Here is a 15,137-nt window from a genome sequence, read left to right as displayed (position 1 = left end):
CACAATGTCAACAAGTGACACCTTAGGAATGTGACACTTGGCATATTTTTCTGAAATTGCAAAAAGATCCTTTTAAAAAATATCTTCCAAATTAAATTGCAAAGTGGTCCCTAAGACGAAAAATAATTCCTTTGCATAATTACCCATAAACCCCTCAAGTTATAAATAATTACCAAAAGTCATGCATCTATGCTCTTTACAAGAAAAGTAAACATTTAACATGCTTTTCTACAAAAGTAAAAATGTAGATATCATGGAATTTAAATATCATGGATGTATGCAAAGTCGGAATCAAATCCGAGTACAAAAAGTGAGGTTATGCAAATAAAAATGAAAAACGAGAAAATGACGAATTAGGGAAAAGACGAAAAAAGAAATTACCGAAAAAAGGAAAGGAAGAAAAATGGCCGGATCATTACAAATTGGGTCTGAAGAATAGGAACCGCTAACTCCGTGGGGATGACAACTTCTGACCCAAATGCCATGGTAAATGGGCTTTTGCCCGTTGGCCTTCATGGGGTGGTTCGATATGCCCAAAGTACCCGAGGTAGATTCTCGTACCACTTTGACTTAAGCTTCTCTAACTTTTTCTTTAGGCAGCTGAAAATGGTTCGGTTAGTTATTTCAGCCTGCCCATTTCCCTGCGGATGGCTAACTGCGGCCAACTTCTGCCTGATCCCATGCTCGACGAAGAATTTTTTTGTACTTCTGTTGTCCAAGTTTGGTCCATTATCCATCATGATAACCTTTGGTACTCCAAATCGGCAGATTATGTTGTTCAATAGAAAGCTATTGACTTGCTCATGGGTCACGCTCGAATAAGCCTCTGCCTCTACCCATTTTGTGAAGTAATCCGTAGCCAGCAACACGTATTTCTTTTGCTCCACAGTTTTGGATAAAGGACCGACCATATCAATCCCCTATTATGCAAATGGCTATGGATTTGCCATTGCGTGCAAGTCTTCCACAGGCTGGTGTTTTGTTGGACCATGTTGCTGGCATTTATCGCATCTCCGGGCGTACTCTTCAGCATTTCGAGCCAGGTATGGCCAGAAATAACCTTGAGTTAGGACCTTATGTGCTAAGGACCTACCACCGGAGTGGTTGCCACAGTCCCCGTCATGGACTTGTTTTAGAATCGCAAGGGCCTCAGTGGACTTAAACACTTTAGGTAAGGACCTGAGAACGACTTCTGATACAACTGATTATTAATGATAGAGTATTTGGCTGCAGTGAGCCTGAGTCTCCGTGCCTCGGCCTTCTGGTTTGGGAGAGTTCTATCCTTGAGGTAAGCTTCCAACGGATCTATCCAGCATGGTTTGCGTGGAATATCTGGGATCACTATTATCTCCTGCTGAGGGCTTATACTAGGTTCATCCAAGATGTCAATTGGTACTATCCAGACCAAATCTTCGTCTGAAGAAGATGTTGCGGCCGCCAACTGATCTGCTTCAGAGTTCTCATCACGAGGTACTTGGTGGAATTCGATTTGATCGAATCCTCGCGTAGCACTTTCCACAGCTTCCTTATATGCTTTCATTCTGTCTTCTTTGGGCTGAAACTTGCCTGTCACCTGATTCATAATAAGTTGAGAGTCACTGAAAACCTTTAGATACCTCACATGGAGCTGGTTTGTTAACTGAAGCCCGGTGAACAAGGTCTCATACTCGGCCTCGTTGTTAGTAGCAGGAAAATTCAGACAGATTGATCGCTACAGCTTGGTGCCTTCAGGGGTTGTGATAACGACTCTGGCCATGGCACTAGTTAGGTTCGAGAAACCATCTACCCGAAGCTTCCATTGTGGTTCAGGAGAACCTGGTTCTTCGGGCTTATCTTCATACTCAAAGAAGAAGTTAACCAATGTTTGTCCTTTGTGTGATACCTTTGGCTCATAAGATATATTGAAAGAACTGATTTCGATTGCCCATTTAGTTATTCTTCTGGACAAGTCTGGCTTAGAAAGAATGACTCGCATGGGATAGTTAGTAAGAACTATGATGTTATGTGACTCAAAATAGTGTCGAAGTTTTCTCTTTGCATATACTAATGCTAGTATGATCTTCTCTACTTTGCTGTATCGTGTTTCTGCATCTTTGTAATGACCTGGTCATTTTCCTTCCTTTATTTTTTCCTCAAATTTTAAGGATAATTTTTTCCGTTGTCTTTCCCTTTTTCTGTGTTCTGTTTCTCGTCTCTTAGTATCATCTAAAGTGCTCGGAAATGGTTTCCGATACTCTTTTCTTTGGATTGACGACTTTCTTTGAAGACCAAGTCATTTTCACATTTTCATTTTTGTGACACTATTCACTTTTCGTCTTTTTCTCGGTTGTTACTTTGTTGGCATAACCTCACTTTTCGTGTTTGGATTTGATTCCGGTTTTGCATGCATCCATGATATTTAAATTCCATGCTATGTGTATTTTTACTTTTATAGAAAAACATGCTAGTTGTGTACTTTCTTCCTTAGGGGTGAGGATGCACACTTCTTTGGAATTTTTCTTTCTTTTAGAGTCATTTGTGTAATTACTGTAAAGTAATTATTTTTCATCCTAGGGACCATTTTGTAATTTAATTTGGAAGATATTTTCAAAAAGTACATTTTTGCAATTTTCAAAAAGTGTAACAAGTGTCATACTCTTATTGGTCCACTTGTTGACATTTGTATAGGGACACTTTGATGCCTTGGATTATGACATGTGGAGGGTGGAGATTGAACCACTTGTTAACCTAGGATAGGTGCACTTGTTGGCTTAGATAGTTGACAAGTGTTGGCTTAGGATTAAGCCTACAATGGATGCTTGGATGAATGACAAGTGTATGCTCCAAATTAAGTCTTGCAATTATTTTTGGGCCACTTTGGGATTATGATTTTAAAGAGGGGTTTTTTGTGCAATTGACCAAGAATTGTGTGTGTTGATCTTGGTATAAGACCACATAGTGAGTGAAGGATTTCTATTTCCTCCACTCACATTCTATCACACTTAATTTCTATCTCCTCCATCTCTTGTAAAGAAAACCTTAGCCTCCATGGATGGACCTTGAAGCCTTAAGCTTTGACCTTGATTTTGAGGGCCTTCCATTGATTTCCAAGCTTGACCTTGAATACTTTTTGTTCCCCTCATCCTCCTCTTCATAACCCTAGAAGGGTTTACCATTTTGTGCTTGCGGTTGGATTTAAGAGGAACAATCCTCTTGTGAGGTAGGGGGTGTTATAATTTATTTTCTAAGTAGCTTTAATTGCTTTTGTATGAATATATAAGTTGTAAGCATGGGGTTTTTTTTTTTTTTTTTTTTTTTTTTTTTTTTTTTTTTTGTTAATATGGGAAATAAATGATGTATCATTGTTGCTTATAACTTATTTTAGACTTGGTTTATGGCATGGCCATAGCATGATCTTTGGTATATACTAATTTGGGATGATTTAAATGAGTTTTCAAATCTAGAGATTAAATGGATTTAATTTGATTTAAATTCTAGTAAATTGTGTTTTGCTTGTATTCTATTTTAGACTTGATATATGGTGTGACATTGACTTAGTGCTAGATATATATTAATTTGAGATCATTCAAACAACTTTTGAAATCTAGAGATTTATTTAAGTTTTATGTAATTAAATTCTATTTAATTACTCCATTGATGTAATTAAGTTTTGACTTGATATTAGTGATTATCATGATTTAATCCATGTTATATACTAATTTGGGATTATTTGAATAACTTTTAAAAATTAGAGATTTAATTAATTTAAATTTATTAAATTCTACATGATGATGTCTTGCTCATTTTGCTCTTTTGATTTGATATATGTAATGAGCATGCTATATTGTTTAACATATAAAAAATTTGAGGTTATTTGATATTGATTTGAAATCTAGAGAATTTAATGATTTTTGTTTAATTAAATTCTATCTAATGGCTCAATGGACCTAATTGTGCTTTAGAAGTAGTTTCTATATTCAAATCATGGACTTCGACTTGTTGTATATCCACTTGGTTATGTTTGGACCATAGGATAACATTGTTATTATATTTATATTCATGAGAGCATGTTTTCTTTATGGATTATATTGTTGTCTTGTGTAATGAGTTGCACATTTTGTATTTGACATCTTTTCATGCCATAGTAGTTGTAGACTTAGAGCATGTATTGTATGTGTTTCCAAATTCGATTGTGCATGGTGGATAGCTGATTATCTTGCATATACATGTTGATATATATATATATGTTGTTGCATAACTTGTTGATTTTGAAAACTTGGGGATGTCGTTGTTTGACTACGGCTAGGGCTTGGTTCTAGTACGAGGGATTGTCCCTCTACAGTTTAGTGCGCACATAGGGAGGTTACCTATGGGCTAGTAACCCTAAAGTAACCACGGTGTCGGCCTGATCTAGCATGATGTCCAAGTATCCACCTTGTTTGATTTCGCATTTCATTTCAAGTTGATAACTAGATGATGTTGTAACTTCTTGTTCATTATTTGATTTCCCATTCTAAGTTCAAGATGGTAACTTTAAGAATTTGTGCTTTACGTGTTGTATTGGAAGTTCCAATGTTGGTTAAATTGCATCGAAATTGTGATTTATGTTTTATTGTTCTAATGTAGCCTAGGACGATTCTTTATACTCATTTGGAACATAGAAGGTAGGTGGCATAAACCACTTTAGTGGATTTCGTATCTTGGATTTCAAGTGAATGATTTTGAGGATCTATATCTTGTTGCGTTGTATAGCATGCTTCTATATTGTTTAATTGCATAAATATTATAGTTTATGCTGAAATGAGCTATGATAGCTTAGGATGCTCCCTGAGTCTCACCTTGACATAGACGTTAGGTGGCATGACCCTTTTGAATTGTTTCAAGTCAATGTAAAAATCTTTAAAGAAATCGAGTCTATGCATGCTCATTCTCTACGAGTAAACTTGTTTACTCACCCCGAAGTTACTGGGGGATTTGTTCAGGTACGAAGACTTGGTGCGGGATGTTCATCATTGCTTGGATGATTGTAAACTTGAAGGTTTTAAATGCATATAAAGGTTGGCTTGAAATGCCACCTATAGCCTTATATGTCAAAACTTGTATTTTTTGTCTAAACTATGTAATGTGCACTTAAGTGCACCTTTTGACACTCTTCGGATATATATGTAATGAGGCCAAGGGCTAAAGACATCTATATGACATGTATGTTAGTTTAACTTCATAATTAGTTTATGGAATTTCAAGGATTGAGCCTAATTTGTAAATAACATGCCATGAGGCTTTAAAGCCATCATTTGCCTAATCTTTTTTGTTGATTAAAATCACTCTTAAGTAGGTTGCATACCCTTAAAAAATGAAGTATCAGGTTCATCCATGTTTCCCCTTCGTTAGTTTTCGCATTTTGGGGGTTCTAGCACCCATTTTAGTGAGTAACTGGTGGGCCCCCATGGTTTTAAGAGGCTACTGCCACATTTGGCAGGCTCCCGCAGCTTTTGGGCGGGCGTCCGTGGGGATCTATTCCTACTCCAAACATTTTCCTTCAGAGGGCCATATGTCACTCGTTTCAACTCTGAATTGGTCCGTTCTTGAGTCTAAACTGACCGCGTCGAAATAAGCTTTCCAATGGTATCAATTAGAGCTTTAGATTCCATTTTTAACTCAAGTTATTCAAGTTTTAGTAAAGTAGTGTCAGTTTTTTGTTCGAACCGGGATAAGGTTTCCCTTCCTTAACTTCAAGACTTGATATCTTCTTCGTCTGGACTCCAAATCAAGTCATTCTTGAGTCCATTTTTATTAATTTTTCATTTTCTTTCCAGTGGTATGCTTGGTATCATCCATTTCACTATGAAATGACTATTTTGCCCCTGGGGGCTTAATTGTTATCTTTTTGATCTCTTGCTTCCGTACTTATCCCTTTGGGTTTCGTGACTTCATGGAAGGTCATCTTAGGGTCTTAGAGGTGTGTTGTGCCTTAGGAGACCGTTGTCTTATTTTTTGCTTCCGCATCTTGGATCCAGTTCGGGTCATCACAGGACACACTGGGTTGAAAAATTCAGTGTCGTTACAATCTATCATTGTCTTACTGGTGTAAAAGACTGGATACTGATTCTTCCCTTCTTCTTTGATCACTACTGCACTTGTGGCTATACGGGAGATTGCTAGATACATGATGAGAGTCTCACCAGGCTTCGGAGCTGACAGAATTGGAGGTTCAGTCATGTAGCACTTCAATTGATTGAGAGCAACTTGCTGTTGAGGTCCCCATATATCTTTGTTTTTTGATCTTATTGCATAAAAGAATGGTTTGCACTTGTTTGATAATCGAGAGATGAAGCAGCTAAGAGCTGCGATTCGGCCGATCAGAACCTATACTTTCTTGCAAGTTTTTGGTTCTTGATTTTGTATAAGGGCCTGAGCCTGAGCCGGACTTACCTTGATTCCCCTCTTATTGAAAATATGGCCGAGGAATTGCCTTGAAAATATGTTATACTTTCTCAAAATGTCAAAGACTTCTTGGAAGTGCTTGGGATATTCCTCATTCTTCACTTTTAACCATGATGTAGGCCTCGACCGTCTTTCCTAACATCTCGTCGAAGATTTTGCTAACAAGGCGTTGGTAAGTTGCCCCAACATTCTTGAGTCCGAAGGGCATAACTTTATAATAGTATGTGCCATTTTCTGTTATGAAAGTAGTTTTCTCTTCATCTTCTGAATTCATAGGGATTTGGTTATAACCAGAATATGCATCAAGGAATGTGTGTCTCTCATAACCAGTGGTAACGTCAACCATCTGGTCTATTTTGGGTAGTGGAAAGCTATCTTTAGGGCAAACTTTGTTGAGATTGGTAAAATCTATGCACACTCTCCATTTTCCATTCTTCTTCTAAACTACCACCACGTTAGAAAGCCATTGTGGATAGTGCACCTCTCGGATGAAACCCGCCTGAAGTAATTTGTTTACTTCTTCAGCAATAATTCGATTGCGCTCAAGAGCGAACCTTCTGTGTCTTTGCTTGACTGGCTTGAACGCCGGATCCACCTTCAGGCTATGGCATGAGACTTAAGGATTGATTCCTACCATGTCTGAATGATCCCAAGTAAATGCATCTGCGTTCTGTCGAATGACATCAATTAATGCTTTCTTTTCCTCGGCTGTAGGGAAGAACCTATATAGGTGACTTTCTGGGGATCGCCAATGATTACTTCAACAGCCTTGAGAGATTCTCAGTAGGCTTTATTGCTTTAACTCCATCCTCCGCTTTCAAATACTTGGGCAGACGGCTCTGTGATTGTTATTTGGACATGCTTCCGAGGGTCGCAACTAGTTGGGACTGCTTAACTATCTTTTTTGCCTCATTCTATGTCAGCATATAGTATTCTTTGGTAGCGACATGATTTCCCCAAAGATTAATAACTTCCTTCCTATCCGGGGACAGGCATCGCATCACTTGATGAAGGGTAGATAGGACCTCGTTCATTCGGTGGATCCAGCCTCTTCCCATAATGAGATTATAAGAAGGATGAATCTTTGTTAGGATAAAGTTCTCCTTCAATGTTCTTTTTACCGCAGTGACGGATAAATCAATCACCCCAAGGAGGTTTACCTTCGTGCCATCAAATCCCATCAAGGGACTGGAGGTGGGCCGAATTGATGATGACGGGACCTCCAGCTTCTCGAAGACTGCCTTTGTGATAATATTGGCACTGCTACCTGGGTCTATCAAAACCATTTTGATCATGCAGTTTGCCACCAGAAGGCTGATGACTAGTGGATCCTTGTAAAGGAGTTGAAGTCTAGATAAGTCTGCATCACCAAACCTAATACTAATACTGCCCGAGGCGACAGTGTTTATCGAGGACAACTTTCTTAACTTATGGGTTGTCCTCAGCCTGGATCTATATACTTCTTTCGATTCTTGGTCATTTTCTGATCTCCCATGTATTGCATGGATGACCTTTACTTGATTACCTTTTACTCTCCGAGGGTTAACCTCCCGAGGCTTTACGTACTCCTTTGTTGTAAGGTAGTCTGCCAACTCACCCCTGATTATCATATTCTCCACTTGCCGCCTAAGGGATCTGCAATCATTGGTTGTATGCCCGTAATCTATATGGTAGGTGTAGTGCTTGTTCTTGTCCCTCTGCTCTTAGGGTTGCTTCATTGGCTGAGGGGCTGTGAATTTCATCTTATTTTCCTAGAATAGCTGAGCTAAGGTGGTGCGAAGAGGTGTGAACTTTTCCTCTATCCTTTGCCTCTTCTCAGGTACCTGTGGAACCTATACTGAGGCGTGTTAGCTTTTCTGCTTTTTGGATTTGACACCCTTTCCTGAGGCATATTCTCCACTGTGACGAGGGTGGCATACTGCGCTCGGTGGGCTACATTCTCCTTAAGTCGGATGTAGATCTACGCCCTAGCATTGAGAGTCTGCATATCCGGAAGGGAATATTTGACTAAGGAGGTATGGAACTTGGTTCCCTGAATCATTGCTAGTTTGAACGTTTCTATTGCAGTCGCAGGATGATAATCTGCTATTTCCGAGGCCTTCATATTAAATCTGGACAAGAAATCCTGTAACGCTTCTCCTTTCTTTTGCCTGATGGTGAAGAGGCTGGCAATATTCTTCTTTTGCTTCTTGTTTCTGCAGTACTGAGTTAGGAACATAATGCAAAGAGTTTCGTAGTCAGGGATAGATTTGTGTGGCCTGTTTCTGAACCATTCCAACGTAGCTCTTGTTAGGCTAGTCGGAAAAACCTTACATATGAACGGATCATTGTGATCGTCCAGAGCCATCTTTTATGCATAATGATCAAGGTGGCGAGAAGGATCTCCCATGCCATCGAACTGGGTAAAGGAAGGCATAGTGATTTTTTTAGGTTTGTCAACGAGGTATATATCGTCGATGAATGGTCTGATACCCCTCGAATCCGAGACACAGGTTGATCAGGCTCAGGCCCAAACCCGAGGGAATATCAAACAATTAATATTTTAAAATGAACACAGAATACAAGATAAAATAAGAAATAAAAATAATAAGCTGAAAGATTGCTAATTGAAAATCCTTAAAAAATAATTATTGAAATCCAAAACTCCAAAACTCTATAAGGTTAACAACTCGGGAATCCATCCAGTGGACCCTTTATTTAAAAAACCCAATAGAAACTAAAATAACAGAAATAAAATCTAAAGCTAAACATAGAAATAATTCCTACGTAATCTGAGGAATAAATGTCTGTATCTACTCTGCACGTCCAAGCTCTAACCCTGGAACTGACGAACACCTGAAAAATAAAAGAATGGGTCAGGCCCACATGCAAGTCCTATTCTACTACGATCCAAACAGTAATCTGATAAGCAGATACATCCTAGGAAGACTCAACAATATCTAGAGTAGTCCATATATATATATTGTACACACTACAGGACGCTCACTAGTCCAGTAGGTCTGTCTCAGTCTGAATAGAGATACCATGCAAATCGCACAATAATGTGGTCATGTGTACCTAAACCTACCAGGGAACAACACCTATGTCCAGTTATCCATCCTAGGCGATATACGCGCCCTAACCATGGTCCTGAGATTCAAGCTCATACCATGGTACCATATAGTAAATATATAAAGTCTGTACTCCTTCTAATACGAAATACCCTCCATCTGTGCAGTGGTCTGGTATAGGTATAATCATCCGTTCTGAAACCATTTTAAGTCAATCAATTATTTGTTGACCTGTCACAAGTAGATAATGGACTTAACCTATATGGTTAATCCGTACCTTAATCCAAATTAGGTAGGACTTAGTATTTGAACCAGTCCAAACCTAGTATGTCACCGTCCCATACCGGTACATACAATCCTCCAGTTTGCACAGTTGACTAAACAGTGATAAATGCATATCAATTATACTCCAGAATAAGCACATACAAATCTAATAAGTGTATGAACAAATTATATATCCAATATGATCTGGAAGTCACATTCCAGTCCTTTAAATTGTTAGAGTAAAATACAGCATCTAATTCCTCTAAAATAGTACCATAACTTGATGCAATAAATAGTATAGTTAAACATCAATTAATTTCCATTTAAGCATACCTATTTTTCCCAGAATAAATATATATATGCTTATATAACAGTTGAAACATGAATACAGTTTAGAATTATGCTAGAAACCAAAGTGCTTATAGAAACAGTAAACAATGTCAAGGTATAATTCAACCTCCCACATACAGTGTATTATTGTAGGTTATCCCATGCTTCAATATTAATACTAACATGCTTCCCAATTCTTTTAATATCTCTAGAACAGCTTTATAAACCATCCACAGCCCCTAGAACAACCCAGAAACCCTCATACAGGCCAACCGGAAGTCAGAAACGTGAAAAATCAAAAAAAATAATAAAAGAGGATCCACCTCCACCAAAAGTGGAGCCACCTCTCCCCTTGGTGGAGCTGGCTCCACCCTTTATTGGAGCCGGCTCTACCCTTGTGGAGCCGGCTCCACCCCCTTGTGGAGCCGCTTCTCCTCCGTTGAGAGCCGTATCCCCTATTCTGTGCATCTTCTTCGCCTCCGACGAAGTGCAGAAACTTTGTACAGTTTTTATAGCTTAATTAGGAGTTCAATTGCAGTCCTAGAATCCATTAAAATCATGCATTCAATCCCAAATACATAAGGTTAAGCAAAATTAAAACTCACGCAAATAGTTTATTTTTAAACAGAGCAACGTCCTACACACAACATAATTATGCAATGATTTAACAGTCGATTCAACATGCTTCCAAGATTAATATGACTTCAACTTAATCTGTTTTAGTGCTAAATTAATTCCTGGAGTCCACTAGGCATGCACAGAACACGAATTAAAAGGAAAGAATAAAATAGTGACTTACCTTTGAGTTTCAGATTTGAAACTCTAAACTGCCGTCTCCTGAATTTTCGTACGAGGTTTCCGACTGTTGTTCCACCTTCGTCACTCTAGGTTTAGTCTCAGTTGACACCCACAACCCTAGCTTCCTTCCTCTCTGTAACTCTCTTAAGTTCTCCTCTCTGCTTCTCCCAAAACCACAACTGTTGCTCTCTGTATGTTCTCTACGTGTATGGGTTTTATTTTTAAAACCCTAGGTAGAACTCGTACATGTATTTATAGGTGTTTGTAAAACACAACCCTAATTCTAGTTGCAATACAAGAAGGAAACCTACATATACTAAGTCGGCTACCATGAAACCTAAAACCCTAATCCTAACTTACGCATTTAAGTAATTAAATCAATTACAAATAAATCAATTAAAATAACCATAATTAAATAAAACAAGTATAAAATTAAATACCAAATAAACAAACAACAATTACAAATTTAATAAAATATCAATTAAATTAATTTATAACAAAATAACCCTATTTAATTTTAAACAAAACAACCCTATTTAATTTAAAGCAAAACAATTAAGCAAATAATTAAAAATTAAACAAAATACATGTAATTTAATCAACACAACAAATAAGGAAACAATTAATCAAATAAAAAGACAATTAAATCAAAAAAATAATTAAATTAAAAATAAAATACCAGAAATATCCTTTTTAAAATTAGGGGTATTACAAATGGAGTCTTCACTAGAGAGTTCTTATGCTCCCTGGCCATCTCGGCAGGCATCTGAATCCTCAGGAGCCTTTTTTCGTCAAAGACCTCCTGTACGCCTACGCCATCTGGAATGCCATTGGACCATACCGTAAGCTTACGGCTAGATTCGGCATGTTCGCCCTGCGTGCGACGAGGAAGATTGTCTGAAGCAACTGTCTCGAACCTTGTCCTCTGCTCCTACTGAACTTTATTGGGCCGAGCCTCATTAGGCCGCGCCCCAATGACTTGAGGCTCGTTAACCGGAGGAGCGTTTTGGTTTGGAGGAGGTGCGGCCACATCAACTAGTGGCGACTGCGATTTTAACTGAGCCATCGCTGTTTGAAGAATGTCGTTTTGCTGTTGAAGTAATGCAATTTGGGCTACGCTGGCCTCGTTCTCCTGACGAAGCATTTCGAAATGATGCACAAACTCTTCTTGCATCTTTTGTATCAACTCCATCTGTTGATTAGCCGCTGTTGCAGATTCTCCATTCGACATTCTAGATCGTAGTAACAGAAACAATTTGAAACAAAAGTGGGAGTATATTTTTATACGTTTCCCACAGACGGCGCTAAAGTGTAGGTGCAAAATTTCTCTCTGTTACAAGAAATAAAAAGAAAAATACAACTCACTCAAAACAAGTAATTATAATACTCAGAGACAGGCGTTTATCGGAGGTCTAGGCCTCTATTTATATGAAACAAAGTGGTGAAATTATGGTAAGACTCGCCTTGCTTGCCTTCCAATTCATTCCATATATATCATTCTTTATAATTATAATCCTTTCATTTTTACAATTCTTTCCATACAAAACTTTCCTTGCACAGAAATTGCCTTCTTTGTTGAATCATTTGTCTATTAAGACTGGTCTGTCTTTAAATGAAGCTGGGCTGAATGTAGGCTGGTCTAGACGACTCAGCCATTGGGCCGAAAGTTCAACATTAGCAACCCTGGGTTGCTAACATCTTTATTAGGCCTGAATGGGGCTATATGTATCTTGAATCGTCTGGGCTTAATAAATGGGCTGAATGACCAATGTAGCGATCTTGATAGAAAGGAAAATTCAGCTTGGGGTCATTCCAGATTGGGCTTTCCCAATTCGGGCTTGATACGGATCGAGCCCTCGCAATATATACAATATAAATTTGTAGTGTGATGATGTAGACGATCCTCATTGGAAGGGGATTTTTCCCTCCACATTATGGGAATTACAAAAGGTAAATTAAAATTAGAATTGACTTTCCGTAATTTATCAGGAAGAGTATTCTTAAAAGTTTGAAAGTCGAATCCTCAAATATTAGCAAGAAAATTATTTATCTCTCGTGAGATCTGGCATTTTATACACAAATTTATGACACACGAGTTTTTGCATTAAACTTCAACAAAAAAGGGCTTACAACAAGATACCAAGCCCTCTCGGGTTTTAAGTCATTTCCCATTGCACCATTATAGGTAGCCACAAGAGAACAATCTAAATTCTTATTAACGTACAAGAAACACCGCTATATAAAAAACATGTAGAGAGACATTCTTATTATAGTACTATTAATTATGTGCAAATAAATTCATATATTTTTAAAATTTGGAGCAAATTGCCACTTATAGTCAATTAACCAATTTTTTTATAAAAGTTCCAAAATACCCTTTAGGGAAATTTATGTATTTTTTTAAAAAAATAAATAAATAATAGAAAATAAAATTAAAGAAAATAAAAAATAAATGAGGACCATATAGATTTTCACAAGATGAAGAAGTCAATGTAAGCACTTCTCAAATTTAGACTTTAACTCAAAAGAATTACTTAAAGGTAAATTTTCCCATAAAATTCATACAAGTAAACAAAAATAAACTTTTTATAAAAGAAAATCATTTCTATTCATATTCCATGCGGTTAAGCACGAATTTTCACATGATCTTGATTATGACAACTTACAGTTTTCATATCCTAATACCGTTTATCATAGTTGCTCCAACAAACAAAAACAAATCTGTCCTTTCCATTTACTACAATATTTTCAAATTTACTCCTATATGTTACAAAATATATATAGAGAAAATAATTTAGAAAATATACACAAAAATATTTATATTACATAGTACAAGTATAAATAATTTTCAGGAAAAAAAAAAAAAAAAAAAAAACTTGTTCATTTGGTGTTTATTTTTGTACAAAAATACTTGTTTGTGTGAGTTGGTTTGTTTTTGAGGAATAAGAACCGGCTCTCAACTTATCGTTTCTTTCATTTTCATCCAAAATTATTTATTAAAAGAAACAAGACAAGGCGGGAACTTCAAAAAAATTCAACCATCACAATGATTCTTTTATCTTATGTGGATAAAAATAAAATTCAAATTATCAATTGAAAGTAAAGATTTAGTAGAACATAAGAATAATACATAAATACATAGATATTATCAAATTTCTAACTCCCTCTTTACTTTCCAACATTCATTTATTTTGTAATTGTGGGTTTTAAAATTTGGAAGTGGGTTTTGTGTGTTGTATTTTTTTTTTCCAGTAAAAAACTGAGTTCTTTGTGGTGTCCCATCTTGGTCTCGAATAATTTTGTTCTTTATTTCTGGTTTAGTCTTGGGTTTTGAAGAAATGATAGATATTCTGATCTATTTTGCTGTTTCTTGTTTTTGTTTTCTTTTATTTTATTTATTTTTGCTTGTGGTGAGTATCCTTGACGTGTGTGACTGATTACACTGGTGTTTTATGTGTGTTTAATAATTTTTGGGGTTAAATATCAAAAAAAAATTTCCTTCTGCAGAATATGCTACAAATTAAACTTTGATGCTAAGGCTTAAAACTCACTGCTATACAACATTCGTGTGATGAATTGATGAGACAAATGTTATTGTGGTGAGGATTTTATTTCTTAATGAAATTAAGCTCAACTCTGAAACTACAATGGAAAATTAATTGGAATAGTTCCATGTTCCAGAGAATATCCCTTCTTTGCATATCGACATTTTACAAATTTCATTGTTGTGAATTTGCATCTGCTCTAATATCTCTTTCATGCCAAACTCAACACAATTGAGTTTCATTTTATTGGTGTATGCTTCATTTTGGTTTATTAATTTTTTTGGTTCATCTCACACGCACTCTTTTTAATGGAGTTCTTAAGCCAAACTGACCAAAAATTCAGAGTTCGGATTGAGAAGCCCATTTCGCAATTAGATTCTAAACTAAAGAAGAAAAAAAAAAAAACACTCTGAACGTTGTGGATCACAATGGTAGTTAGAAGGCTTCTGAGTAACCACAGCTCTGCAATCCCCTTCCACCACCACATTTCTGTATCCTCATGTTCCCATCAGCTTCACATTCTCTTTCTAGGCTTTGACAGCTTCAGCAATATGAACCACAAGAGAGAAGCCACTCAGAGAGGGCATCCTTTATCCGTTACTTAAAATGATACCTCCTCCCTGATTCTCAGAACCACAATAGCGCCGGTGGTAGTATAATATAATCAACCTACAGAATTGCCAGAAAATGGAAGAGCGGCATACAGACACACTTAAGAACATGTCCC

At 37.0% G+C, this 15,137-nt stretch overlaps 1 protein-coding gene across 1 annotated transcript; it reads right to left on the bottom strand.

The window, feature by feature from the left end:
* Positions 1-7,337: 7,337 nt before the first annotated feature.
* LOC132278043 (uncharacterized) lies at positions 7,338-8,033 on the bottom strand. The gene has a single exon (XM_059779875.1). It carries the CDS (start codon positions 8,031-8,033, stop codon positions 7,338-7,340), a length of 696 nt encoding a protein of 231 aa, XP_059635858.1.
* Between the last annotated feature and the right edge of the window lie 7,104 nt (positions 8,034-15,137).

The sequence above is a fragment of the Cornus florida genome, unplaced genomic scaffold (genome assembly GCF_030987335.1).
Source record: "Cornus florida cultivar Cherokee Brave unplaced genomic scaffold, ASM3098733v1 CherokeeBrave_3.0.0_Hap2_Chr01, whole genome shotgun sequence".
NCBI classification, from domain to species: Eukaryota; Viridiplantae; Streptophyta; class Magnoliopsida; order Cornales; family Cornaceae; genus Cornus; species Cornus florida.
This window is presented reverse-complemented; position numbering and strand designations above follow the sequence as displayed.